Below are 26,128 nucleotides of genomic sequence, written 5' to 3'. Positions count from 1 at the left end.
CCTTAACACTAGATGGGTATGGACTTCACTTTTTCGAAGCAAAGGGGACCATCTTCACAGTGATTGGAGAAGTAAACAATCGTCGCGCCAATTCTTAGTGTGCAGCCGCTAAAAATAAGCTTAAACGACATTGGCTATCAGCACCTCCCGAGGTTGCCTTCTACCCAGAGACCCCACAACATTCGAGATCCCACAGCGACGTGCCTCCGTAGGCTGAACCCAGGCTTGATCTGCCACATGAAGCCACCAGCTGTACACTGATCTCTCTAGACATGGAACTACCCAGGTAGAAGTTGGAATATATTTGGGTAACTAGATGTACAATGGAAGAGGATGCGATTAAACACCCCCAATGTATTCCGTGGGACTTGTCAAGCGGCTATAATGCCCAAACGCTTAGCCACTTGTCAAAGAACTCGCACGAGAAAGCCCGGTTTGATTTGGGTGTGGAGCTGCATTGGCCTCAACAATGTTGATGTCTCATGCATAGGCACCCTGGTTGCTACGGGTCCCTCCACCTGCGCTGTCTCATGGGGGCTATGGGGAGATGGTGGTCGAGAGGGTCGAGGAGAGGAAGAGAAGAAGAAGAGAAGAGGGAGAAGGGGGGTGCCTTTTTATATCCCCAGCAACACGTACCTTCCTAGAATGGGGATTTGTCTACTTTCCTAATCTGTCCATCTCGTGACTCAACTGCACTTGCCTTGAACCAAAACAAAGCGCCCTGTTGTTCTTTCCAATTCTATGGATTTCCTTATTTGTACTATGTAACTTCAATATAACCTCGATATCAGTTTCATAGCCAGCTCATTCATGAACTCGGACTTTACCGTCAGTTTAATTACTGATATACTCTGTGCTTAAATCACCATTGAAGCACGGCCCTCATCTGTTGAAATGGTATACATTGTACATACAAAATGTTCCGATGTAGATCTATACCCAAACTATACAGACTGATGCCAAGATTAATACGCTAATATTAAATTCCCCCCTGAAACACAGCCCGTGGACTCGTGTGGGACCCGTTGTGGGCTGGACTCAGGAGACTCGGAGCTATTATTTTCTCCCTTTCTCAACTCTCCTCTGTTATTGTTATTGTTCTTGTTTTGTTGTTTCTATGAATTTTTGAAAAACTTTGATCTCTCCTACTGGCTGGCCCACAATGGAGAGTCTTCCGGGAGCGGAGAACCTTCTCCATGGTCCAATTCCGGATAACCAGAATTCCACGAATTCCACGAATTCCACCGTGCCACAACCGGACTCAGCTTCCGACTTCTCCAATCTCTCACGCTCATCCTCTCTCGCTCAGAAAAGAATTTCTTCACTACCTCGTGTCAAGACGGCCCGTCATGCCAAACGACTCACCTTAAACTTCCCCATCAATCTGAACGAAACTGGGACACTCGATAACGTCACCTCACCCGGCCCCATAACCCCAATCACACAGCCCTCAACCCGCCCCTCCCCCGCTCAGCCTCCGGGAACACCTATGGCATTTGACGTCCCGGACGATGGCTATGACTTTCTGCGGGCTATCGCCTCGCAGGAGCGGAAGGTCATGGAGCTTCGCGAGGAGCTCACTCGGGCCGAAGCAGACCTAGTGACAATTAAGAAACAATGGGCACTATCTGAAAAGTCTAGGAAGCGGGCGGAAATCAACCACGCGGAGCCACTTGTACCCCTCCGCTCGCCCGATTTCTCAACACCGGAGGTTCCGAGTTCACATGGCCGGGAACAGAGTATGAGCTCGGTTACGAGCTCCACAGTGTCACAAGAACGGATGAGCCGAGATCTAGACCGACGGTCTAGCGTGCGTGCTGCCGCTGCTGCACCAGGAACCAAGATTGGGAGTAATGGTCGGCGAGTGTTTCACGGCACACATACACGGACTTTGTCTCTCTTGTCGCCAGTCTCAGGTCCCAGCATTTCTTCCCGCGGAGAACCAGGATTCTCAGATGCTGCCAGTGAGCGTGTGGGTCGCACTCCGCGGTCTGCGACATTACCATCTGTCGACCGCAATAATGCAGCTCTGATGAGTGCACAACTCGACGAGAGCCAGGTACCAGAACATCTACTCGCACAGTGGCAGAAGACCCTTCCTCCCCCCTCGCGGGAGGCCCTGATGCGCACAGGCAAGCAAATGGCGTCTGATCTCCGTGAGGGTCTCTGGACATTTTTGGAGGATATCCGACAAGCTACGGTGGGCGAGGAAGGAATCAGCGGAACACAGACACGAACCTCACCATCTAACTCATTGGCACCACCAAATGGTCGAAAGCGGGATTCGTTGGCAGGATCCCGAAGTCGGGAACGGTTGCTAGCGGACGGCAAGCTATCACGGTCGTCGTCGTCATCGTCTTCGCGGGGGAGGGGGCCAGCGGCCGAGACAAAAACTGGTAAAGACACCAAGCCGGCGGAAATTTCCACATCTTTCTGGAACGAATTCGGCATTGATACACCCGCTCAGAAGTCTCCGAACGCTCCGCGCACCCCTTCCGACAACAAAGCCGCCAACCGAAACGCGGCGACCGAAGCCGAACACCGCGACCACCGCTCCAGTAATTCAATCGATGCGCAGGATGAAGATCTCGACAACTGGGATAGCTGGGACACGCCCCTATCCGCGCAGAAGACGCATACGCCCTCGTCGAGCCGATCAACAGTTGCATCCAAACATGACCAATCACCCACCACACAGGGTAGCAGCCCTCGAACTAGCGCTAGGTACCGTTCGACCTTTTCTGATTTCATCTATGACAACCTCGTTATGCGCTGACCACGCTCCTTCCTAGCTTTGGTGATTTGAATCCGGCTTCATCTGCACTTGATCCTAGTGTCTCTGAAAGCATTCCCTGGCCTGCAATTACCAAGCTGGCTCCTTCGAAGCTTCAACGTACTGCGTCAAATTTGATGGCAGAATGGGAGCGCTCGCTGTCGCCTACTCCTGAACGAACTGCCTCTCCTTCGCTTACTCGCAAGGACAGCAAGAAGGACTAATAGGGTTCTTTCTTTCCCTCCATGTATATACTTGCTACCTCTTCTTCGGCCCTATCTACGGGATTACGTAGGGCTACGACCTTCGAACTATACCATACGAGAGCGTTGCTTCTTCTCTTGTCGATACACTGCCTTCCCTTTGCTGCTTTTGAATTTGAAGTTTATGCAGGCTTCCATTTATTTCAAGATTTGTTGAAATACCAGTTTGACTTGATCACGATAAATGCGATTTCTGGTTCTTTAGTTTCACGAATATAACGAGTTTCCATTATGTCTTTGTGCTTTTTTCTTTGGAATTCAACACACAACAATAACAATGCATCCATGGATATGTACACAGAACGTTGTAACCGCACGATGATTTGGAATGGTAGCCCTAGAGATTTTCTCGGCTTACTAAGATAGGAACTTCCGGAGCTCTAGGGTTCGGATAAGGGATGGTCCGATGACTGGAAGTAGTGGCTCTAGTAGTGTCGAGGTAACCTTGAAAGGCAAAACAATCGGGTTTACTCCACTGGGACTTGAAGATCGGGGCATTCTGCAGCTACGATGGTCCATTTGTTGATGGTAAAAGCAGAGATGTTTGTGAAAAGCAAAGATGAACTTCAGATCAAAAGAGAAAAAATAGGAAAAAGAAAAGGAATCTACTGTGCCTATTCCGAACTGTTCCTTATCATTCCTTATCGAGACCCGACGAGCTCGGAATATCACGTGCAAGACTGCGTTTTGGGATTTTCTGGTTTCCCGTAAAATAAATTTGCGGTTCAGTTACTCGCCTCCGCAAGATCTCCGCGTTCTATATTTTACCTGATCACGCGATTTCTTTTCTCGCCGAGATCTAGTGGATTGATCATTCAGGCCAGCGTGGATCTGATCCAGCGAGTACGATCTACGACCATATAAAATCCAACCCTTACCGACGCCAACTTCCAAAATGGCCTTTCCAGGTACCACAGGGACCGCGATTCCCATGACCTCCCTGGGAGGTAACCCCGGCACTCAGGGAATGAATGACCAAGAACAAGCCATGGTCAAGATGGTTTGTCCTCCATTATGACATGCACTCGTTCAATTCTAATATATCTTGGTATAGATGCAACGTGGTATGGAGTCCTGCCCTATCAAGACAGTCATCTCAGGTACCATGGGTTTCGGTCTTGGTGGTGCTTTCGGTCTCTTTATGGCTAGTGTAAGTTGGCAATCGAATACTTGACGTCCACAATTCCATTTCTAACATATACCCGCTCTAGATGTCCTACGACTCAACCTTCACACCCCAGGGTCGCGCCATCGCCGACCTCCCCTGGCGCGAACAAGTCCGCCGCGGTTTCAAGGACATGGGCGCCCGTTCCTGGTCCTCTGCTAAGAACTTCGGTATTGTCGGTGCGCTCTACTCCGGCACCGAGTGCTGTATCGAAGGCCTCCGCGCAAAGAACGATCTTACCAACAGCGTTGCCGCTGGCTGTGTCACCGGTGGTATTCTCGGCGCAAAGGCGGGTCCCCAGGCTGCTGCCTTCGGTTGCGCTGGTTTCGCGGCGTTCAGTGCGGCCATTGATGCCTACATGAGAATGCCCGGTGAAGAGTAAACGGTCCATTCGGATCCGACTTGAAAGCATGAGCTTGTTCCGTCGTTTGGCTTTTCTACTGCCGGCGGTGTTAACTTGTTGCGCTTTTCGACCTGTACATTTCTACGGCATCTGGCGTTCTGGAATAGAACGGAAGCATTGCGGGCGTTTCGGTTGTTCTTGTCTATTTTGCTGGGGACATGGTTCTTCTGGCCTGTTTCTCTTGCGTTGCATGTCTTGCTTGATGGCTGCATTGAATGGCTTCGGCATGGTGGTTTACTCCATATTAGATCCGTTTGGATTTGACTCTTTACTCTTTGTACAATACCACGCGTGGACATATATACACCACTGGATTTTGAGTCTCACCTTTCACAATTGATACCAACTTATTTTATGCTCATGTATATCAGCTAACCTTTCAAGAACCTCGATAAAATCCCTCCACTAATATTCAAATAATCGAGACTTGTGTCGAATCCATGCCCCCTTCTCTAGTAGACGATATACTACGTCCATCGCAAATGCAAACTGGAACAGGATCAGCACTCAATTACTATATACTCTCAATCCACCCCTTTGAAGTTCCGAAACTCAGACGAGAATAGTTTGTTCAATTTATATGTACAAAGTTTAAGGCAACACAATATACTTCTCGAGGTGCTTGGGAATGGAAGAACGCAGGTTCTTGCTCTCGAGCCAGGTGCTGGAGAACAAACGATCCGCGTAACGGTAAGCACCGTCACAAAGAATGGTGACAACGGTGTTACCCTTGCCCAACTTCTCGGCAACCTCCTTGGCGGCAACCACGTTCATCGCGGAACTGGCACCAAGGTACAGACCTTCCTCATCCAGACAGCGGTACACCATCTCGATAGTCTTCTCATCACTGATGCTCACCGAACCATCCAGCAAGTCGATATCGGGTTGAAGGTTGTCTGTCACACGGCCTTGGCCGATACCCTCAGTGATACTGCTGCCAGACCGGTCGATCAGAGTACCACCACTTTGGATATAGCTGTGGAGAACACTGCCCGGAGGATCGGCAAGGAAACTCTTGACACGTCCGTCACTGGCAGTCTTCAAATAGCGGGTGGTACCAGCCAGGGTGCCTCCGGTTCCAGTAGCGCAGGTGAAGGCATCAATCTTGCCCTCGGTCTGCGCCCAGATTTCGGGCCCGGTAGTGTCGATGTGTGCTTGACGGTTGGCAATGTTGTCGAACTGGTTGGTCCAGACTGCGTTGTCCAATGACTCAGCGTGTCGGCGCGCCTGGTGATTATAGTTTTGGGGGTTGTCGAAGGCCACTGCGGGGACAGGGTATACTTCCGCACCTAGCAGACGGAGCAAGTCAATCTTGCCCTGCGACTGGGTGTTGGGCATATAGATCACTAGCTTGTAGCCCTTTGACCGGCACACATGCGCCAACCCAATGCCAGTGTTTCCAGCCGTTCCCTCAACCACGGTGCCACCGGGTTTCAGGAGCCCCTTCTCCTCTGCATTTTTAACCACGAAGAGCGCTGCTCGGTCCTTCACGCTACCTCCGGGGTTTTGGAATTCTGCCTTTCCAAGAACGTTGCAGCCAGTCTGCTCAGAGAGCTTCTTCAATCGAATAAGCGGGGTATTTCCAATCGCTGCAGGATCCAAGTCAGCTCAAAAGTGCATGCAAGGGTGCTCGGAGCTAGACATACCCTCGGTCAATCCATTGACAACGCCCTGGGCAGTTGACACTCGCGTGCAGTAAGCAGTGGACCCCTCGGTGGCAGCACGAGCCGCCGTAGTGGCGAATCGCCGTACACTTTGACGAAACATCCTAAATTGACTTGCAATGTAGGAATATATGATCCCATCGACCTTCGGAGAATGACGAGCTCCCGCACCTCCGATGGTCGGCATTAGTCAGCTCACGTGCGTCTACTACCCTTATCGGCTATCAGCCACCCGTTTTGGGCTGTTTGTTTACCGCCAAGGCCTCCACTCCTTTGATCGGTCCCGCAGTCTGCGATGCTTTTCGCCTCTGAATAATCAACGCTCAACAACAACACAACAATGCCTGGCAGAGTCGCCGCCCGTTCGACATCTGCGACGACACGCAGGTCGTCAGCACAGCCCTCTACGTCTGGGCGTGCTGGCTCCGTTACTCCATCGTTTGCGATCCCCGAAGAACCAACAGAACCAGCATCATCCCCCACTTTGCGTCGCGATGTGTGCTTGCTCTTTGCGGATGCTCAGCGCTCGACTACCGGTCACCGAAAGCTTGTTGTGCGTCTGCGCAAGCTCCAAGAGTTTTGCTGTGGTATCTCACAAAAGAAGAATAACAAGGGAAAGGAGCAAGAGCCTGAAGAGGCATTGATTCCTGGTGAGGAAACGGATGCCGAGAAGGAATTCAACGTGGAAATCGGCCGCTGCATTCTTCGGATTCTCACAATTAAGAAGAGTGAACCTGTTGGAGACCGGATCTTGCGCTTCTTGGGTACTTTCCTCGGTCATGCCGCAGAGAAGGATAATGAGATTTTTGCTTCGGGTGAAGATGAGGACCACAACCCGGAGACACCAACCGCCCGCCTCACATCTAGTCTTATTGCGCTGATGGGACCCGTCATGGGTGCCAAGGATAAGATGGTGCGATTCCGCGCAACTCAAATTACCGCCCACATTGTGAACTCGCTAGAATCGATCGACGACGAGCTATACCATACGATAAGACAGGGCCTTCTGAGGCGTCTCCGTGATAAGGAGGCCTCTATCCGTGTACAGGCGGTTCTAGGATTAGGACGTCTGGCGGGAGACGATGGAGAAGAGGGCAATGACGACAACTCTGCTCTTCTTGAAAAGCTGATCGAAATTATGCAAAACGATACAAGTGCCGACGTTCGCAAAACCCTGCTCACAAATCTGCCCCTCGCTCCAATGACGCTTCCTTATCTTCTTGAGCGTGCCCGTGATCTGGATGCCCCTACCAGACGCGCACTGTACTCGCGTCTTCTGCCTACCTTGGGTGACTTCCGTCATTTGTCTCTCTCGATGAGAGAAAAGCTCCTCCGATGGGGTCTACGTGATCGCGATGAGAGTGTCCGCAAGGCTACGGCGAAATTGTTCTATGACAGATGGGTCGAGGACTGTGCTGGCACAAACAATGACCCGAATCAGGGACCGACTGGCCAGCGTTCTGCACCCGACATCAACGCGCTACTTGAACTTTTGGAGAGAATTGACGTTGTTAACTCTGGAATGGAAAGCGGAATTGCACATGAGGCAATGCGCGGGTTCTGGGAGGGCCGTGCGGACTATCGTGAAGCTGTTGTCTTTGACGAGCCTTTCTGGGAAAATCTTACCGGTGAATCCGCGTTCTTGCTCCGGTCGTTCAATGACTTCTGCCGTGTGGAGAACGAAGGCAAATACGACAGCCTAGCAGACGACAAGATGCCCGAGGTCACTGCGATGGCTTATTTCCTAGGCAAATACATCACTAATCTTTTGGAGCGGAAGAAGATTTCCAAAGAGTCTGGTGAAGCGAACGATGATGACGCAGTCGAGCACGAATTTGTTGTGGAACAATTGCTCCACATCGCCATCACTTTAGATTACAGTGACGAGGTCGGTCGACGAAAGATGTTCTCGCTCCTGCGAGAAACTTTGGCCGTGCCAGAACTCCCAGAAGAGAGCACAAAACTCGTCGTTGAAACACTCCGCTGTGTCTGCGGGCCTGATACTGCAGCTGAGGCCGAATTTTGCAGTGTTGTTCTCGAAGCCATTGCCGAAGTTCATGACACCATCACCACCGAGGATAGCTTTGTTTCTGCTAGGTCTGAGATCAGTGACGATACTAGCAGACGATCCGAAACTCCGGGCGATGAGGAAGTGACTCCCTTTAATAAGGAAGAAGCTAAGGCTAAGATCGTCCGCGAGATTGTTGTTAATATGAAGTGTCTGTATATTGCTCAGTGTATGTTGCAAAATGTCCAGGGCCACTTGCAGCAGAACATGAACCTTGTTACTATGTTAAATAACCTTGTGGTGCCCGCTGTTCGAAGCCACGAAGCTCCAATCAGAGAGCGTGGCCTCTTGTGCTTGGGCCTTTGCTGTCTGCTTGACAAGGTTGGTATATTCTCCTTCGGTCGAAGATGAGGTTGGCTAACGATTGGTTTCCACAGAATTTGGCCGAAGAGAACATGACCCTCTTCATTCACTGCTATAGCAAGGGTCACGAGGCATTGCAGGTCACTGCTTTACAAATTCTCTGTGATATGATCACGACTCACCCATCCCTGCTTGCTCCCGTTACACAGTCCGATGGCGAGACTGTGACGCCACCCCCCATGCAGAAGCCTCTCCTCAAGGTTTTCGCCCGAGCTCTGCGTGCCAACTCTCCCAACAGCGTGCAGTCCGGAGCAGCCGCTGCTCTCTGCAAGCTGCTACTCACCAACACCTTCACTCCCTCTGGGCCAAATGTCCCACCCGCGATCCAGGAACACAATCAAAATGCTGTTGAGACTCTGTTGTTGTCCCTCGTGGTCTCCTTCTACCACCCACGCACTCGTGAAAATCCAGCACTACGACAGTCATTGGCTTATTTCTTCCCTGTATACTGCCACTCCCGTGTGGAGAATACACAACGCATGCGCCGCGTGGCCGTACCAGTGATCCGTGCTGTAATGAATGCCGCGGAGGAGCACTACTCACTCGAAGCCGAGGAAGACAGTGATGGAGAAATCGATCCAAGCGTCGGCGAGCGCGAGGTCAAGGCTCTTATGACTGGTGTTGTTGGCATGCTTTCTGAGTGGACTGATGAACGCCGGGTCGTTGGCCTTGGTGGTGAACGAATTCTGGCTGGCGGTGCTCCAAGCTCCAATGCTTGTGGATGGGTTCACCTCGCCCTGGTTAAGGAGATCCTCGAGCGTGTTCTTGGCATCAGCTCTGCCGCCAATCGCTGCTCACGCGAGGAACGCAAGCTTCTCTTCTCCCTCCTCAGTAAGCTTTACTTTGCCGCTCCTACATTACCCGCACGAGCTAGCTCTCGAGCCCCCGAAGGGGATGATCAATTCCGGACTAGCATTCGCAGTGCTACGGGTGTCGAAATCGATCCTGAAAACATTGCCCTCGCGACCGAGGTCAAGGAGCTATTGGATCAAACCATTGAAGAGGGTCTCGCCGCCGAAGCCTCCAGCCGAAACGCTCTCGTCAAGGCTAAGAACGCGATCCTCAAGATCCTTGCCGTTGCACAAGATGGCCGCGCTGCCAGTGCTCGTCCTCGTGAAGGCACTGAAGACCCTGACAACGATGGAGCCAGTGTACGCTCTGGTAGTGTTCGTCGCTCTGTGGACCCTACCGGTGGTTACAGCCGTCGTAATTTCTCTGTTGAGCCAAGTATCATGGAGGAAGACGAGGGTGAGGGTGATAGCCGTCTTACTTCTGCCGCAGCTAATCGGCCCATTGTCTCTATTGAACCCAGTATCATGGAAGAAGATGAAGAAGATGACCATGATACTAGTCGGGGAACAATAATTAAGGAAGAGACGGGTGATGAGTGATGATTGTTCCGGAGTTCCGAAGTTTGGTTGGCGTTAGTCGAAGTTAGGGGTTTGGGGTTAGGTTTCTGTACATATTTTCAGTGTCTGATTTGTCTTTGAATACCTTTGCATGAATGCCCATTATACGAGTTTCTCATATATTCATGTTTCAATGTATATCCACGTGATGTGCCACGTGATGATATATTTTTGACAGCGGCAAGAGGCTTCCAAGGTTGATATTTGGAATGTCTATTTTGTCCGTCTTGTCTATCTTTGCCTATGTTGTCTATATTTGTCTTGGTTCTTGCTATGTTTAACTGTATACTCCGCTATATGTCCTACCTAGTACTTGCTTTTGCCTTCTATGTACTCGTTTGATATCCTACATATTTATCTGATAGTTCTGGTCTCCAATCAACAACAGTATTAACCATTAGAAAGGAGACACATGTCAATATATATCTATATATCTATATATCTACTATATTATCCTCGACTCGTTCCCCTAAATCCGAAAAGCCGTGCTAAGACAGGGATCTGGGCCCGGTTGGGGTTGCACGGTCAAGACCAGTCCGAACACATAATTTCCAGGGGAATTTGAAGGATAAAAGATTCGATGAAAGTGACAGAATAAAGAAGGATTAAATTTCTCAGACTTCTAAGAATGACATCCTATATAATTCATATTGTAATTGTATAATCTCCGTCTCCCCCCGTGAACCCCGAAACTTTTCATTTTCTGTCAGAACTCCACCGAGTTGGCTCTTTTCTTCTTCCTCCCCCCCCCCCTTTCCTTTCTTTCCTCCCCCGGGCTTTCTCTTCTATTCTTACCACTCTCTTCTCCGGCCTTGTCTTTTGTCTTCTGCTTTTCCCGCAGAGACATCTTCCCCCCCATCTTCCCCCGGGATTCCCTTGCCGCTCCGTTGGCACCGGACAAGTCAGCGATGGCGGCCGTTTCAGCACCAACCCCCAAGCTGGATCGATACATCGTCATCCACGTTGCAACCACCTGCGACGAACATGGCGTATATGTCACCAAGGACTCGGCTGAGGTCATTGAGTTAGGATGGATTCTGTTGGACACTAAGACCTGCGAGGAAGTCCGTTCCCCCCAACGTCCTTCTACCCAACATTCAATTTACTCCCGAGACCAACCCGAAAGCTGACACCTTTTTTTCCCCAATTGTTTAGTTGCATCGTGAAAGCGTTCTCGTCAAGCCCGTCAATACTCCAATCACCCCGCTTTGCAGTAAGATCGCCTTGAAACTAACCTCGGATTACATTTTGTTTTGCTAGGAACCAATTTGTGGCTGACAATTCTTTTAAAGCGAGCTTGACCACTTTGACATGGGAACACGTTCGCTCCGCAGGTACTTTCCGGGACGCCATCTCTCGATTCGACGCCTTCGCCCAGGAACACCTCACTAGCAAACACCTCGAGTTTGCCTTTGTGACGTTGGACTCGTGGGATCTGCGGGTGCAGCTGCCCCGCGAGGCCCGCGACAAGGCCGTCGTGCTGCCCGCATACCTGCAGCATTCCCGCACTTTCGACCTGCGAACTGAATATCAACGCTGGCAGACCCATCACCCTGAGTCGCTGCCTTTCGGTCCCAGCTCGCTTTCCAACATCTGCGCTGCCCTCGAGGTCGAGCCCGTTCAGTCGTCTGCCCCGATTAAGCACAACCTTCCTTTCCATTTGCAAGCTTTGGCCCCCGCTTCGCCCCGCCGTGCCATGGAGGAGTCTGTTACTCTCGCCCGTGTGCTTCGTGGTTTGATCCGCAAGTCGCAGCCGCCCCAGGAGCACCCTGAGATCCTCACTCGTCCCATGGATGCTCATGCCGATGTTCGGGCCTTTTTAGCAGAACGGAGCAAGGTTCTGCACCTTAGTGGCCTCCCCCACGATACCACTCAGTCTGAGTTGGAGAGCTGGTTCACCCAGTTCGGTGGTCGTCCCATCGCCTTTTGGACTCTGCGGACACCAGACCAGCACAAGCCCACTGGCACTGGCTTTGCCGTCTTCTCTTCGCACGAGGAGGTGAGTTTTTCGTCTTATTATTCTATTATATAGAACTTCCTGTATTCTATCCGCATGTTCCGCCTACTAACTGTTTACTAGGCTGCTGAAAGCCTGTGCATGAACGGTCGTGCGCTCAACGAAAAGGCGATTGAGGTCTCTCCCTCTTCCAGTCGGGTTTTGGACCGGGCCGCCGAGATCCTCACTCCTTTCCCGCCCTCCAAAAACCGTCCTCGTCCTGGTGACTGGACCTGCCCATCTTGCGGCTTCTCTAACTTCCAGCGCCGCACAGCATGCTTCCGCTGCTCGTTCCCTGCCATGGCGGCCGCACCCGACCCAATGAACTACGGAAACTACGGCTACGGTCCGCCATCAATGATGCCCCCTCACATGGGCCACGGCGGCGGTCACGGTATGGGTGGTGGTCATTCGCGTGGTATGGGTGGCAACGGTGGTGTTGTCCCCTTCCGCGCCGGTGATTGGAAGTGTGGTTCTGAGGGTTGTGGCTACCACAACTTTGCGAAGAACATCAACTGCCTACGATGTGGTGCCCCTCGCTCGGGCGCTGCCGTCGTGGCAGACTCGGCATTCCCGTCACCGATGGATCCACCGTCGCAATTCAATATGGGGCCCAACTCGATGGCTAGCACACCTGCCCCTGCTCCGTTCGCCTCTACCGCCGGCGGATTCGGTGGTTTCAGCCAGCAGTTCGGTGGCCCGCCCAACAACTACGCTCTGCCCTCCGGTGGTCTGGGTAACAACACCCCCGGTGCGTACCCTCCCATGGGTCAGATGAACTCGGGCTACGGTTCTTCCACCGCCTCGCACTCGGCCGCCTCCTTCGCCAACCCGGCTACTCAGGCCGCTTTCACTGGTGCGGACCACGGCGTGCCCTCCAGCAGTGCTTCCAACGGTGCTTTCTACGGCACCGATGGTGCCAGTGACCCCTTCGCTTTCTTGTCGAGTGGCCTCGGTGGTCTGACGGTGTCTGATGACCCCCACTCTCGTCGCAACGGCTCCAGTGCCAACAAGTCGCCCGCTTAAATATGGGTCTAGTTATATCTACTTCACGCCCCACACACGAATTGGGCGCTCACACTTATGCTGTCCATATTGCAACCCTGCATTGTGGCGGGTTTCTGCGTTGGTTGATATTCGTTGATACGCATTTGTATAAGGGATTCTGCGGTTTTGGTGCATCGGGTTGGAAGGAGCAGGCGGGTTAGCGTTGTCGAAGATTTCGGATTTCTTTCTCTCGCCTTCGCCGCCCTGTGCTTTTTGCGTGATGCTTTTTTATCGTTGGGTTTTGGTCTGTTTTTTGTTTTTGTTTTTGTTTTTTCTTTTTGTCATTTGTTCTCACTTCTGGTTGTGGGATCTGTCTTTTTTCCTCCATATTTGTGATTTCCATCTTGCGCTATATGGTTTTGTTATCTTTCTCGAGGGGAATTAGCCCCCTAGGGGTGTGGTGCATGTATTTTTGAATGTTCCGGCCATCTCTTTATTGTCTGCAGGCATGGACACATTTGCGTTGGGTTTGCCCTGCTTTTGGCATTGCATTTTAGATATTTTGTGGGCTCCCTTTCTGCACTCTTTGGTCATGGGAAGCGTCGGAGAATTCACGGTCTTGATCTGGGTGGGGATATACTGGGACTCCGTTTGGGGTGTTGGGGATTTACTTTGAAGCTTGGGCATCGCGAGGATCTCTTCGGGGTCGAAGCACTGTGAATGCAAAAAAAATCATTGTGTCTATATTTTCTGTCTCGTTATTTAGGTGGTTTGACTAACTATATAAAATTCTAGGAGATTAGTTTTTATATATATCCATGGTTCTTATAGGTGAATATAGGTGTACTACAGGACGATAGAAATATGTAGTGTTTAAGTGAATTCAAGACTGATTTGAGCATTTTTCTTCCAAGGATATATTATACTATTGAGTATATGATTCACTTTCAAGTAGAAGACTGGTAAAATAGGTCGACTGTTAGGTACATGAAATTAGTATGGTGTGTCCATACTTAACACAAGTACCGCGAGGGTTGGCGTTTGAGGCAGCCGTAGGCTTTCGCGTCCACCGCCCGGAACCCGTCATTGCTCCAACCCAATTGACCTCAGCTACTTGACACTCTGCATTGCCCTTATTCTACCTCATTGCTTCCTTTAGACTTGTTATTTGCAGCAACCTTGAATCACCACTCATCCACTCGCCCTTGATTCACAATGTCCGGATACGACCGAGCTCTTTCAGGTAAGCTAGCTCCCCACCTCTCCAGCTCCCTTTGATCCTGACCAGGACGAAAGCTGTATCATGCTAACTTATCGCAGTATTCAGGTATGAGGCCTTCAAGCTACGCTTCAGCTCCAGAGTTTGTTTTCTAACCCTCCCCCAAGTCCCGATGGACACGTCTTCCAGGTCGAATATGCCATGGAGGCTGTGAAGCGAGGTAAGACCGCCATTATTTGCTTTCCAAGTACCTTTCTCTGCTCCATTTCCTGCCGTTGCTCCAATTTCATTCATCAAAGACACATTTGCTGATAGTAGATGATCTTCTAGGAACTTGCGCTGTTGGTGTCAAAGGCAAGGACATCGTCGTCCTCGGTTGCGAAAAGCGTTCAGCCCTCAAGCTCCAAGATACCCGCATTACTCCCTCCAAGATCGCCCTGGTGGATGACCACGTCTGTCTCGCCTTCGCTGGATTGAACGCCGATGCCCGCATTCTTATCGACAAGGCCCGCTTAGAGGCTCAGTCCCACCGTCTGACCGTTGAGGACCCCTCCAGCATCGAGTATATTACGAAATATATTGCTGGTGTTCAGCAGAGATACACACAGAGTGGTGGTGTACGTCCATTTGGTATCAGTACGCTGGTGGTTGGATTTGACAAGAACGACTCCAACCCGCGACTGTACCAGACCGAGCCATCTGGAATCTACTCAGCCTGGTAGGTGTTTTCCGAGATTACGTTTTCATATTGGATACAGACTAATCTTTTTTTCTCTCTCACCACAGGAAAGCCAACGCCATCGGTCGTTCCAGCAAGACCGTCCGCGAGTTCCTTGAGCGTAACCACCAGGAGGACATGGACCGCGAGCAGACAATCCAGCTGACCATCAAATCTCTGCTTGAGGTTGTGCAGACAGGTGCCAAGAACATCGAGGTCGCCATCATGGCGCCCGGTAAGACTCTTGAGATGCTCCCAGATGACCAGATTGAGTCGTACGTGAAGAGCATCGAGACCGAGAAGCAGGAGGAAGCGGCCAAGAAGAAGACTCGCACAGGGACCACCACGGCGGCTATCCTCACCCGGCCGGGTGGCGGCGAGTCGACCGAATAAGTGCCAGACTTGGAAGGATTCAGAGCCTGAGAGGTGACTGGATCGTTGATTTGTTTCAATTTACAGTAGCGTTGGGTCTCTTCCTGGACGAGAATCCAAAATCATGAAGTTTTAAAACACATCTCCCGGTTTCTTTCGTATTGTGGACTGTACATCAACGCAGAAAAGGGTATTGATGCAAAGGGAATCTCCATCTGCCTTGAACTATTTCCAGAAACAGTAACCATCAAATCGTCAATATCATGAAATGGCGCCTGCCAATTGTCTTTTTCCTTCCCAAAAGTGCACAGCTTAGCCCATGCGGTCCGACACATCTCTAATATTGAAGAGGGAGCGCTCCTTGTCGCGCGCAACCCGCTCATCCTTGAGCATACTTGATATGGTCAGCACCCTGCCAATTAGAAGATCTTATGTGCTCAACATACCGGCTGTCCATACGAGCATCCTCACCCTCCACGTGGAGTCGTGCCTCGGGCTCGACTGCCTCAATGACAAAGTGATTATCGCAGTGAGGGCAGTATTCGTCACTGAAATCAAAAATTAGCCCGCTGCCACTTGGATTTCGAACTGTTCCTTGCATACGTCTCATCGAACTCAGCTGCGTCCTTGCGGAAACACTTCTTGCACTTCTTGCATGCAAAGATCTACCCCATGGAATGTCAGCCTGCTAGACTTGCGTTAACCGGAGAATAGGGGGTGTACCATCTCGGCGCTCTTCTCGAGATTGTGTGACTCGCTCTCTTGGTGGCATTCGGCGCAATCAAACCATTTTCGGCCTATATATCTTCGGTCAATCCCCTGTGATCAAATGCGAGGTCGATTGGAGCGTACAGCAGTGCGAGCGGATGGCCACTTGGGCGTTCAAAATGTGTTTACTGCAAAGCGGGGAGATTGTATTAGCTATCAGAATTTTGGACGAAGGGGATTGATGGGGATCTTGAGCACATGAGCATGCTCCAGAATACAGCAAGGAGCAGACTTACCACATGGCTATGAAATGCGAAAGAAAAGTGACGGCCAAGTGCGAGATGTCGATGCTCAAGTCCGAAGAAATGCAGACACAAAGTGATCGCCAACTCCCGTGATTCCCTCCACTTTCCTCCCCGCCACTCCATTTCATCGACTTTCACCTTTCACCCCCTTTTACCCCCTGGATATCCCTCGGAATTCCTCAAACTCTTGACGGCCAAGCTCCGTCTTCTCTTACTGGGCCTTTGCGCCGCTTACGTCGTCGCCTCTCTCCATACTCCGAGCCCCACGATATCCCTGTAGTCTTAGTTACGTACCCACGAACACCTACTCTACTGCTTCCGCGCCACTACTCGACCCCCAAGAGATATCTCCAAGTCTATGATCCATTCATCCAGCTGGACTCGGCGACGGATCCGTGATAATGGCCATGGCGGGCACAGGAAATCAGCCGGACAACAATGATGATGCTCCTCCCACTGTATGCATACGTAACTGTTTTTGTTGCACACAATGAACTAACATGAACCGCAGCCACAGAGACCGGTGTCCTCCTTACTGTCTCACTTTGAGAATCTTTCTCACCGCAGATCTCCCTCTGCTGCTGTAGCTGCCAGCCCGCGCACTTCCACAACCCATTTACTGGCAACTCCGGAGCCTGGCGATGACCTCCGATCTTCCAGCCGTGCTTCGCTCGATTTGCCCCGGCCACATTCCCCATGGACCCCAGCTGAGGATAGGCCAAACCCGCTTCAACAGTCAAATGGTGGGAACTCTCGGGATCGTGGATTCTCCGGTAGACGATATGGCCGGCCCATCTCTATGAACTTCCACCGTTCATCGCCACAGCTACCGCCAACCTTGACAGTACACTCGCCCCAATCACCGCCGCGCGGACAAGATTGCGATGAAGTTCGGACTCCGTCTGGTGACAGCCGCAAGGCTCGGAGTCCAAGCCATCGCCCGCGAGAATCAATGAGCGTCTCGCCGGCACCACCTCGCCCGCTCTCTCCGATACCGAAGTTTGGGCAGCCCGATAATGCAGGGGATACAATGCCTCGGGCGTCGCCTGGGTCTCTCCGCATCAATCTCACTGGGAGCCCGGCGGACCGGAAATCAAAAAGCGCCTCGTTACCACCCCCAGCTAACCGCGCATCAAAGCCCAAAATCCCGGCGAAACCGGCTATGTTTTCTCAACCGGACACCACCTCTTTGACTCCTAGACCAGGGCGAGCGTCACCCGATCGAAGTATTTCACCTTTTAGTACCCCTCCTGGTAGCCCAGAGAAGCATATGGTTAAGCCGCAATCTACTGGGAAGAGTAATGCTCGGCCAGCACCAGCTCGGCCAACGACAGAGCCACCGACTCGGCGTTCAGTCGACGACCGGTCACCTGTTCCGTCTGCGACCGTCAGACATGACGCCAGAGAGATGGGATTCTCAAGGATCCGTCCTGGTCCAGAGCCCTCACGGTCCTCCAAGCCCTTGATGGTGCAGATTCCATCTGCCCCCGTAGATGCTCCGATGTCTGCTGCCACTGCTCCCCCTCTTTCAGCGCAGAGATTCCGAGCCAGTGATATTCCCTACGACCGCCCAGGGCTTCCTCCTCGACCTTCTGGGGCTCCCCGTCGATCTGGAGTCTCCCCAGTACGAGAGTCTTCCAGAAAAGTAAGCAGCCCTGCGCAGCTAGCACCGATTGCCAAATCTGCACCTTCTTTCCCACGTGCTAGCGAATCCTCAGCCGCCAAACCAATCCAGCGGCAACCATCTCTACCGCGTGAATCTCACCTGTCTTCTTCTCTCCCCGAGCGGCGCGTTGTGCGCACAGACACGGAGGAAGAAGAGCAAGCTGAAGAGCCAGCTATCTCACGGACCGACTATCCCGATGCCTCAAAAGCTAATCGTCGACCCCCACGTTTTAAATCTGGACCGAAAGACATTCTGACTAAGTATGATACGCGTCTGCTGGCTGTGTGCGGCAAGTATGTGTGCACGACTGGGTATTTGACCCGGGTGTGGGATCTTACAACTGGTGACCAAGTGATGAGTCTTAGCCATGGCGAGACCGTGAAAAGTTTATCTCTTGCTTTCAAGCCAGGGAAAGGGCTTGAAGATGAGGGTGAGCGTATATGGCTCGGTACTAGCGCTGGAGATCTCCACGAAGTCGATATCCCGAGTCAATCTATCGTGGCTACTCGGGCGTACCCCTCCCGCCGAGAAGTCATTCAAATCTTGCGACACAAAAAAGAAATGTGGACGTTTGACGACGAAGGCCGGCTGCTTGTTTGGTTGCCAGACGAGACAGGTTCACCCAACTTGCAATACAGCTACCATAGCCCTTCCGAACGTATAGCCCGAGGCCACACATTCTCCATGGTAGTTGATGACAAGCTGTGGCTAGCAGCAGGGAAAGACGTCCATGTATATCGCCCTAACGCGCGGGATGATGTCCCATTCAAGGTCTTCAAACGACCTCTTGGTCTTCAGCACTCTGGCGATGTGACTTCCGGATCCTATACCACGCGAGATGGAGGTCGGGTATATTTGGGACACGCAGACGGCAAGGTTACTGTGTATTCCTCAACCGATTTTAGTTGCTTGGCGGTGGTCAACGTCAGTGTGTACAAAATCAACTGCCTTGGATTCGTTGGAGACTATCTTTGGGCTGCGTATAAGACCGGCATGATCTACGTCTACGATGTGTCCACCAATCCCTGGACAGTGAAGAAAGACTGGCGTGCTCACGACAGTCCCGTATCCAGCTTCGTGTTAGACATGAGCAGCGTATGGACCATGAACCGCCTGCAGGTGACCTCTCTTGGCACTGATAATTGCATTCGTCTCTGGGACGGGATGCTCGAGGACGATTGGTTGGGTAAGTGAAATTTCGTTTTCATCTGTTGATGGCTTCCACTGATATACTAGTAGATGCGCGGATGCAAGCCAGAGATGTGGAGTTCTGTAAATTCCGAGAAGTCAAGGCTGCCGTCTTGACTTGGAATGCGGGAGCTTCTACCCCCGGCAGTGTGCGAACTTCGGATTTCATCCGAAATGCGGTCACCCCCGAAGACCCGCCCGAGATCGTGATATTTGGGTTCCAGGAGTTGGTTGATCTTGAGAACAAGAAGATCACAGCTAGTAAGTCATAAACTTTTCTTTCCCTTTCTATGTGAATGTTCACTGACATCGCCACAGAGAGCTTGCTGCTTGGCAGTAAGAAGAAAGAGAACGGTGAGAAGGAACACATGAGTCGTCAGTATCGAGTGTGGATTGAGCATCTTACTCGTACTCTTCACGAATGCATGCCTCTTGAAGAATCCTACGTTCTTTTGCATACTGCGAATATGGTGGGCCTGTTTACTTGCGTTTTTGTCAAACACAAGGAACGCCATAATATCAAAAACATTAGTGCTTCGGAGATCAAGCGTGGGATGGGCGGTTTACATGGAAACAAGGTTTGTGATGTGCCCGGCCCTTGGTATGGCTTTTATCTAATTGTACTAGGGTGCCCTTGTTTTGCGCTTCGTCCTGGATGACAGCTCGATGTGCTTTGTGAACTGCCATTTGGCCGCCGGCCAAACCCAGACCGCAAACCGAAACAATGATATTGCTGCGATCTTAGAAGCTGAGTCCCTGCCTGCGGAGAATAGCATGACCCTGCGGGCAGATCAGTTTACCAGTGGTGGTGATGGCTCCATGATCATGGACCATGAAGTGTGCATTCTGAACGGAGATTTGAACTACCGAATCGATGCAATTCCTCGCAATGTGATCATCGACGCAGTTCGCCAGAACAACCTACCAAAACTCCTGGATCGAGACCAGCTACTTGCTTCCCGGCGGAAGAACCCCGGTTTCCGTCTGCGCGCCTTTACCGAGTCTCCCATCACCTTCGCCCCGACCTACAAGTACGACGTGGGCACGGACGAGTACGACTCCAGTGATAAGAAACGCTCTCCTGCCTGGTGCGACCGCATTCTTTACCGTGGTCTGGGCCGCGTCAAGCAGCTTGATTATCGGCGACACGAGGTCCGCGTCTCTGACCACCGGCCGGTCAGTGCGGCGTTTAAAATCCGCGCTAAGACGGTCCTAAGTCAAGAACGGAACGCGACGTGGGATGCGTGCAACAAGGAGTTCCAGGATGAGAAGCGTCGCTTGGCTTCTGAAGCTAGCATCGAGTATCTCATTACTGTCCTCGGAACAGATCCTCGTCAGGCCCGTTCCTTGATCTTGGGAAAGCAATAGCCGCTTGCATGATTGTCCCTCCCTCTTTTTCTTCTTTCCAAGTGAAGCGTACTGCTTTTTAATATGCATTTGGGTGGAAGCATGGCGGTGTATTTTGTACGACTAATGATTTTACGATAGATATGTATCATGATGGTTGTTAGAAATAACAAGGTTCTTTTCATATATGACAAGAATAGTCGGCCGCTTATACGGCCTTGTCATGTCTTTTTAGATGTTCATATTAGGTATATACGAAAGCAATAAAAAAAGGTATACCGTGTGAAAGAGACTTTTCTATGTATAACCTTTGATATTGTAGTATACCCCCGTACCTTTTACTCCTTTACGTCTTTCGGTGGTCCTTTCCTATACAACGTGACTTCTATGGGGCCGTGCCCCATCTTCTCTGGAGCTTCACATCACCAACTCTTCCTCTTACACTCTTACACTCGCAATGGAACCTGCAAAAACCTAGATAGCTCGTGCCTTGCCACCTTTGAACCATGTAACCAATACTGGATTCCCAATTAATACGTATCATGATGGTTGTTAGAGATAAAAAAGTTTGCTTTTTTTGCATGGCATTGTAGTATTCTTTTAGGGTATATCCCCTTTTCTAGCATTGATCTAGATTGAAGAAGCGAAGTGACCTGATGTGACAGTATGCAAGCATCGGACCCTTGTCTGAATGCGCCTGTCCTGTTATTTTCACTTCTATTCCTTTCCCCGAACCCCGTCTCCGTCTCCGTCCTTGTCCACCCCAATTAGGAACATTGGAAGGCGGCACTGAAACCCCGGGGAAACCATCTCACAGGTACGTTCATCCACGGGTATCACAGTGCATATGTACCATTAGGAATTATAGTCCTATTGGCTTTTAGGATTCGCCACTAATGTCTCCTTCGTAATTTCTATGCTTTGGTTGTTAGATCGACTTGATTAGAAGCTCTATAGATTTATAGTGAGGTATTTATTTTAGATAGAATCACCTACTACTAGATGTATTTAATATCTTCTAGAGGACCATTACATAGTCCTTTTTAGATATGTCTTTAGGATAGTTATTAAAGTCTTCAGTGGTCGCTGTGCACTGCGATACACAGGGATTCCATACAAAGTACAATATATCAATCCCCTCTATTTATGCATGTAAGTGAGACTACGGTCTAGTGTATGGTGATCGACACTGCTAGTATATTGTCAATTTAATCAGGATGACATGAACCATTCCCCGCACGAGACTGGGGCTATAAAGGCCCGCAGATTTAGGAGATTTAGTTAGGATAAAAAAAGAAGCGAAATACAATTCAAAGACATGCTAGGACCATTGACTCTCATTGTTGCATTGACTTTTCTGCCAGCGGCAAATGCTCTGGTTAGGAAAAATGATGTTGTATGTGCCCTTCTCCTTTTCTTTTAGTGATTCTGAACGGAAACACTGACTCAAAATAGGGTAGATTGCCTGCCCTAGGATGGAATTCCTGGAATGCATTCGGATGTGATATCAATTCTACCAAGTTCATCACCGCAGCTAATGAGGTCATCAATCTTGGATTGAAGGATCTGGGTTATGAATATATAAATAGTATGAACCGAACTATCACACGAAAATGGTGCGAATCACTAACCCTTCCAAGTTGATGACTGCTGGAGCATCAAGAACACCCGCGACAAGAACACAAATCGCCTCATTCCAGATCCATCCAAGTTCCCCGATGGTATTTCTGGTATTGCAGAGCAAGTTCACGGGTTGGGACTCAAAATCGGGATCTACAGCAGTTAGTACCCCATACTCTCCTATGTGCTGATAAAAAAACCATATCTGACATGTGCTAGGTGCTAGCGAGGTTACCTGTGCTGGATATCCCGCCAGCCTGGGATACGAGACAGTCGATGCGCAATCTTTTGCTGAGTGGGGGATTGACTGTATGTTATTTCTATTCTGGTTAATCTGTCTCTAAGATACTGAAACCCGCAGACCTCAAATATGACAATTGCGATGTCTCCGGTAACTGGACAGATACATATGCATACTGTGTCCCTGATGGTGACGGCGACTACCCTAATGGAACCTGTCCTGATATCACCAATCCCGCTCCGGAAGGATATGACTGGAAAACATCCAAGACATATCAGCGGTATAATGCAATGCGCGCTGCCTTGCTCAACGTGGACCGCACGATCCTCTATTCACTTTGTGAATGGGGACAGGCTGACGTCAAGACCTGGGGCAATGAAACTGCAAACTCGTGGCGCATGTCTGGTGACATCACCGGTAAGTTATTTAACTGATACTGGAATGGGAGGATTAGTGGCTGACTCTGCATTCAGCGGATTGGTCCCGTATTGCGCAAATTGCCAATGAGAACAGCTTCTTGATGGACTACGCCAATTTTTGGAGTTACCCCGACCCGGACATGTTGGAGGTTGGTAATGGAGATCTCACTATTGAAGAAACCAGGGCGCACTTCGCACTGTGGGCTATCATGAAGTCCCCCTTGATAATTGGCACGGCTGTATGTGATATTTCCAAAAGTCCAATCCTGATGGAAAGATATACTGACAACTATAAAGCTCGATTCCATTAGTGACGACCACTTGGCCATTCTGAAGAACAAGTACCTTCTTGACTTCAACCAAGACCCTGTCATTGGCAGTCCTGCCTATCCTTATAAGTGGGGATACAACTCTGACAGAACTTTTGACCCGGTTCATCCAGCAGAGTATTGGTCTGGTGCATCCTCTATATTAGAGGGCACTTTGGTTCTTATGCTGAACTCTGAGGATGCTACTTCTACTCGCACTGCGAGATGGAGCGAGATTCCGGAGCTTAAGGGCTATAATGCATACCAGGTTATTGATGCTTGGACTGGCAAGGATTTGGGCTGTGTGAAGAATAATTACAAGGCTTCCTTGAAGAGTCATGATGCGGCCGTGTTGGTGGTCAAGGGACGATGCTAGACAGAGATTGCCGAAGAACAATATCTCTGTTCTGAGTGGTTATGTATTGCGGTGATCCCAAAATCTGAAACTCACTACCCATGACGCTACTATCTCTAAGCATTTCACACTCAGCATAGAGAGTACAAAGACTATTGTTCGTGATTGTCCAGGCAAGGACTCAATGGGCCTAAGGGGAAATTGGCGACAATAAGGGCATAGAAACACAATGGTCATATTTAAATATCTGTAACAAGAACAGGAATAGTATCTAGTCAATCAGAACTCGGTATTTAATCCGAGTCTAAGAGTCGTGTGTCGCAGGATAGTCGAGGAACAAAGAACGTTGGGGTTCAATATTCACCCGAGTATTTATAGACACTTTATTGGATTTGATGGCTTTATTGGCATTGTTCAAATTCCAAGGAATTAATCCCTTTGTGAAAAAGTGTTCTCTCGAGTATTTAAGAGCCTTGTTGTCCCGGCACAATCCTCATTCTTCATCACACTTTACATCTACAATCACACTCAGTATTTACCACCAAACTCATCCAAACCAACCGACACAGTTGATTTAGAGAATATCCTATCGTAACCATGCCTGCCCATCACCATTGCAACGCTCATTCTGGTCTGCCCCGCGTTTGGCTGGGTTGGGGTGAGTTGGGCAACCGCAAGGCTCAACTCCAAGAGGAGCAGCACGAGTAAGTGATAAAGAACAGGACATCCCCCAAATAAAAGGTTATATACTAACATTTTATTAGCTACTTCAAGACCCACAAACCCGATTTCAAGCTGCGACACCCAGACACCGGCCGACGCGGTTGGAATGTGCACTTGGATGTCATTCGGAAGTCGACCCGGTGGATTGACTGGCGAATTCACAAGACTGGGGATAAGCAGAAGCTTGTTCTTCCTGATTTGGTACGTGTTGAGCAGATTGACAGCCTTCTTAATTACTTCTATACTGGTGACTATTCAGTTGAAGAAGCCGACTTGAGAGATTACTCGATTAGGCCCTGCCCTGGTGGATGTGTGACTTGTCCTCAGATCTGTCAACTCTTGCGCATTCACTTGGCCATATTCCAAACTGCCCTTCTTCTTAGAATTACTGACCTCCAGGCTCTTGCCTTCCGCAGATTCCGTGATCTCATGGATACTGCTCCAGCTTTCGTTTTGCAGTATGCTGTTCACGCAGTGTATAGTAGGGAACCTATTCCTGACGGGAGCAACAACTTCCAGATTACTGGTTTGAAATCTGTCAAGGACTATCGCGCTGAGCTAGTGCTGCCTGCAGTTCTAAGGTATTGCGGATATTATCGACTGAATCCCCAGCAGATCACAAGAAACGGGAAAAAGTTGAGAGTTTTTGGCGAGTTGGAGTTTGCTGAGCTACGCCGAAAAAGCCCCAAATTTGGTGGGGACCTGGCCATGGGACTGTGGCTGGACACCATTGATATCACAGTTCCGACGATTCAGTTCCCGGGTAACTCAGAGCCCATGAGGTCCCTTCATCCCTACATGCAGACTCCACTCGCTCCACAGGTGGTAGACCCCAAGCGCTCAAATTATCAGTATGTTACTTACTTGCAGCCATTGCCCTTCAAGGATTTCAATGACCAGCGACCTTCTAACACACCTACATGGACCCCGTCCCCCCAGTGCACCCCCACTGGGTCTTTTGTTACCCCGCAGACCTCATTGGAGCACAGGCGGGCACACTCCTTGTTTAACCCGAGCAGTCAGGCTTCAGTGCAACAGACCCCAGTTATCCCTCAGTTGACCCTAGAACAGACAGAAGAGTTTACCTTCCTTAACAAGGCTCCACTTGATAACACTATAGATCAGATCACTACGCAACTACCACAGGAATATTCCACAGGCCCAGCCGATTTGAATGATATTGACTGGACAAACACGATGGACTGGAGCGGAGCGGATGTACCGGATGTTGACTTCAGCGCGCTTTTGAACGATGATGCTATGGGTGAGCCAGATGCGAATGGATTGGACTTGACACAGGTTATGAACTGGACGGGAGAAGACTTGGCCAATGTGGACTTCACTCAGTTTTTGAATGATAACACTTTAGACTTGGAGTCTTTCGATCCATCCTGCCTGGACCTGCCTACGGATATGGATTTAGATCTAACAGATCCCACTTCTTTTGATATGGCGGGTCCACCCAATATTGACTTCTCTGGACTGACATCACAGGATTCTGTGGACAGTGGATTCTTGACTCAACCCCAGTACATAGACTCGATCTTCCCCGGAATGGATAACTATGTCACTGTTCCTCAGGAGCTTAGTTTTCTTCCAGAACCATTGAACTCAGAGATGGCTGTAGACTTTACTGCCTCCAGCCTGAGAGCGGCCCTTTCTGCTAGAGACAAATCCCGTGCATCGGTTTCAGGTAAGAGTCAAGACTCTCGTGCATCGTCTTCGTCTACCCAAGCCCGGTACAATTTGAGGACTCGCCCGAGCATGGCTGATGTGATTGAGGAACTCTAGAGTTGACCTCGGAAATAATGACTTCAGGTGAGTCATCTACTAACATTGCTTCTGAGC

At 50.2% G+C, this 26,128-nt stretch overlaps 12 protein-coding genes across 12 annotated transcripts; 9 read left to right on the top strand and 3 right to left on the bottom strand.

Moving 5' to 3' along the window:
• Positions 1-323: 323 nt before the first annotated feature.
• N7537_005329 (uncharacterized protein) lies at positions 324-1,121 on the top strand (the record flags this gene model as incomplete). The annotated part of the gene is given in 3 exon segments (XM_056896386.1): positions 324-471; positions 491-550; positions 1,003-1,121. 3 exon segments carry the CDS (start codon positions 324-326, stop codon positions 1,119-1,121), a joined length of 327 nt encoding a protein of 108 aa, XP_056752171.1.
• A 41-nt stretch (positions 1,122-1,162) lies between these two features.
• N7537_005328 (DUF4048 domain-containing protein) lies at positions 1,163-2,997 on the top strand (the record flags this gene model as incomplete). Its single annotated transcript, XM_056896385.1, has 2 exons — positions 1,163-2,724; positions 2,793-2,997. 2 exons carry the CDS (start codon positions 1,163-1,165, stop codon positions 2,995-2,997), a joined length of 1,767 nt encoding a protein of 588 aa, XP_056752170.1.
• A 934-nt stretch (positions 2,998-3,931) lies between these two features.
• Positions 3,932-4,583, top strand: N7537_005327 (translocation channel protein TIM22; the record flags this gene model as incomplete). Its single annotated transcript, XM_056896384.1, has 3 exons — positions 3,932-4,036; positions 4,091-4,186; positions 4,248-4,583. The coding sequence occupies 3 exons, from the start codon at positions 3,932-3,934 to the stop codon at positions 4,581-4,583; spliced, it is 537 nt and encodes a 178-aa protein (XP_056752169.1).
• Positions 4,584-5,195: 612 nt separating this feature from the next.
• Positions 5,196-6,455, bottom strand: N7537_005326 (cysteine synthase A; the record flags this gene model as incomplete). The annotated part of the gene is made up of 2 exons (XM_056896383.1): positions 5,196-6,193; positions 6,251-6,455. The coding sequence occupies 2 exons, from the start codon at positions 6,453-6,455 to the stop codon at positions 5,196-5,198; spliced, it is 1,203 nt and encodes a 400-aa protein (XP_056752168.1).
• A 153-nt stretch (positions 6,456-6,608) lies between these two features.
• Positions 6,609-10,090, top strand: N7537_005325 (condensin subunit YCG1; the record flags this gene model as incomplete). Its single annotated transcript, XM_056896382.1, has 2 exons — positions 6,609-8,657; positions 8,714-10,090. The coding sequence occupies 2 exons, from the start codon at positions 6,609-6,611 to the stop codon at positions 10,088-10,090; spliced, it is 3,426 nt and encodes a 1,141-aa protein (XP_056752167.1).
• Positions 10,091-11,016: 926 nt separating this feature from the next.
• Positions 11,017-13,130, top strand: N7537_005324 (putative RNA binding protein (Arp); the record flags this gene model as incomplete). Its single annotated transcript, XM_056896381.1, has 4 exons — positions 11,017-11,172; positions 11,264-11,321; positions 11,401-12,107; positions 12,189-13,130. 4 exons carry the CDS (start codon positions 11,017-11,019, stop codon positions 13,128-13,130), a joined length of 1,863 nt encoding a protein of 620 aa, XP_056752166.1.
• Positions 13,131-13,148: 18 nt separating this feature from the next.
• N7537_005323 (uncharacterized protein) lies at positions 13,149-14,178 on the bottom strand (the record flags this gene model as incomplete). The annotated part of the gene is made up of 3 exons (XM_056896380.1): positions 13,149-13,355; positions 13,707-13,805; positions 14,110-14,178. 3 exons carry the CDS (start codon positions 14,176-14,178, stop codon positions 13,149-13,151), a joined length of 375 nt encoding a protein of 124 aa, XP_056752165.1.
• A 128-nt stretch (positions 14,179-14,306) lies between these two features.
• On the top strand, positions 14,307-15,421 carry pre6 (proteasome core particle subunit alpha 4; the record flags this gene model as incomplete). The annotated part of the gene is made up of 5 exons (XM_056896379.1): positions 14,307-14,334; positions 14,412-14,418; positions 14,478-14,530; positions 14,641-15,028; positions 15,097-15,421. The coding sequence occupies 5 exons, from the start codon at positions 14,307-14,309 to the stop codon at positions 15,419-15,421; spliced, it is 801 nt and encodes a 266-aa protein (XP_056752164.1).
• Positions 15,422-15,712: 291 nt separating this feature from the next.
• Positions 15,713-16,409, bottom strand: N7537_005321 (CHY zinc finger protein; the record flags this gene model as incomplete). Its single annotated transcript, XM_056896378.1, has 6 exons — positions 15,713-15,794; positions 15,847-15,948; positions 16,004-16,065; positions 16,124-16,197; positions 16,253-16,296; positions 16,405-16,409. The coding sequence occupies 6 exons, from the start codon at positions 16,407-16,409 to the stop codon at positions 15,713-15,715; spliced, it is 369 nt and encodes a 122-aa protein (XP_056752163.1).
• A 405-nt stretch (positions 16,410-16,814) lies between these two features.
• On the top strand, positions 16,815-20,635 carry N7537_005320 (putative inositol polyphosphate phosphatase; the record flags this gene model as incomplete). The annotated part of the gene is made up of 5 exons (XM_056896377.1): positions 16,815-16,871; positions 16,925-19,265; positions 19,319-19,528; positions 19,586-19,845; positions 19,895-20,635. 5 exons carry the CDS (start codon positions 16,815-16,817, stop codon positions 20,633-20,635), a joined length of 3,609 nt encoding a protein of 1,202 aa, XP_056752162.1.
• A 1,297-nt stretch (positions 20,636-21,932) lies between these two features.
• On the top strand, positions 21,933-23,578 carry N7537_005319 (glycoside hydrolase family 27 protein; the record flags this gene model as incomplete). Its single annotated transcript, XM_056896376.1, has 7 exons — positions 21,933-22,010; positions 22,070-22,202; positions 22,255-22,395; positions 22,454-22,543; positions 22,596-22,892; positions 22,949-23,133; positions 23,192-23,578. The coding sequence occupies 7 exons, from the start codon at positions 21,933-21,935 to the stop codon at positions 23,576-23,578; spliced, it is 1,311 nt and encodes a 436-aa protein (XP_056752161.1).
• A 576-nt stretch (positions 23,579-24,154) lies between these two features.
• Positions 24,155-26,071, top strand: N7537_005318 (uncharacterized protein; the record flags this gene model as incomplete). The annotated part of the gene is made up of 2 exons (XM_056896375.1): positions 24,155-24,261; positions 24,322-26,071. The coding sequence occupies 2 exons, from the start codon at positions 24,155-24,157 to the stop codon at positions 26,069-26,071; spliced, it is 1,857 nt and encodes a 618-aa protein (XP_056752160.1).
• Between the last annotated feature and the right edge of the window lie 57 nt (positions 26,072-26,128).

This window comes from Penicillium hordei, assembly GCF_028827395.1.
Source record: "Penicillium hordei strain IBT 12815 chromosome Unknown utg000003l_segment0_segment0, whole genome shotgun sequence".
Classification (NCBI taxonomy): domain Eukaryota; kingdom Fungi; phylum Ascomycota; class Eurotiomycetes; order Eurotiales; family Aspergillaceae; genus Penicillium; species Penicillium hordei.
This window is presented reverse-complemented; position numbering and strand designations above follow the sequence as displayed.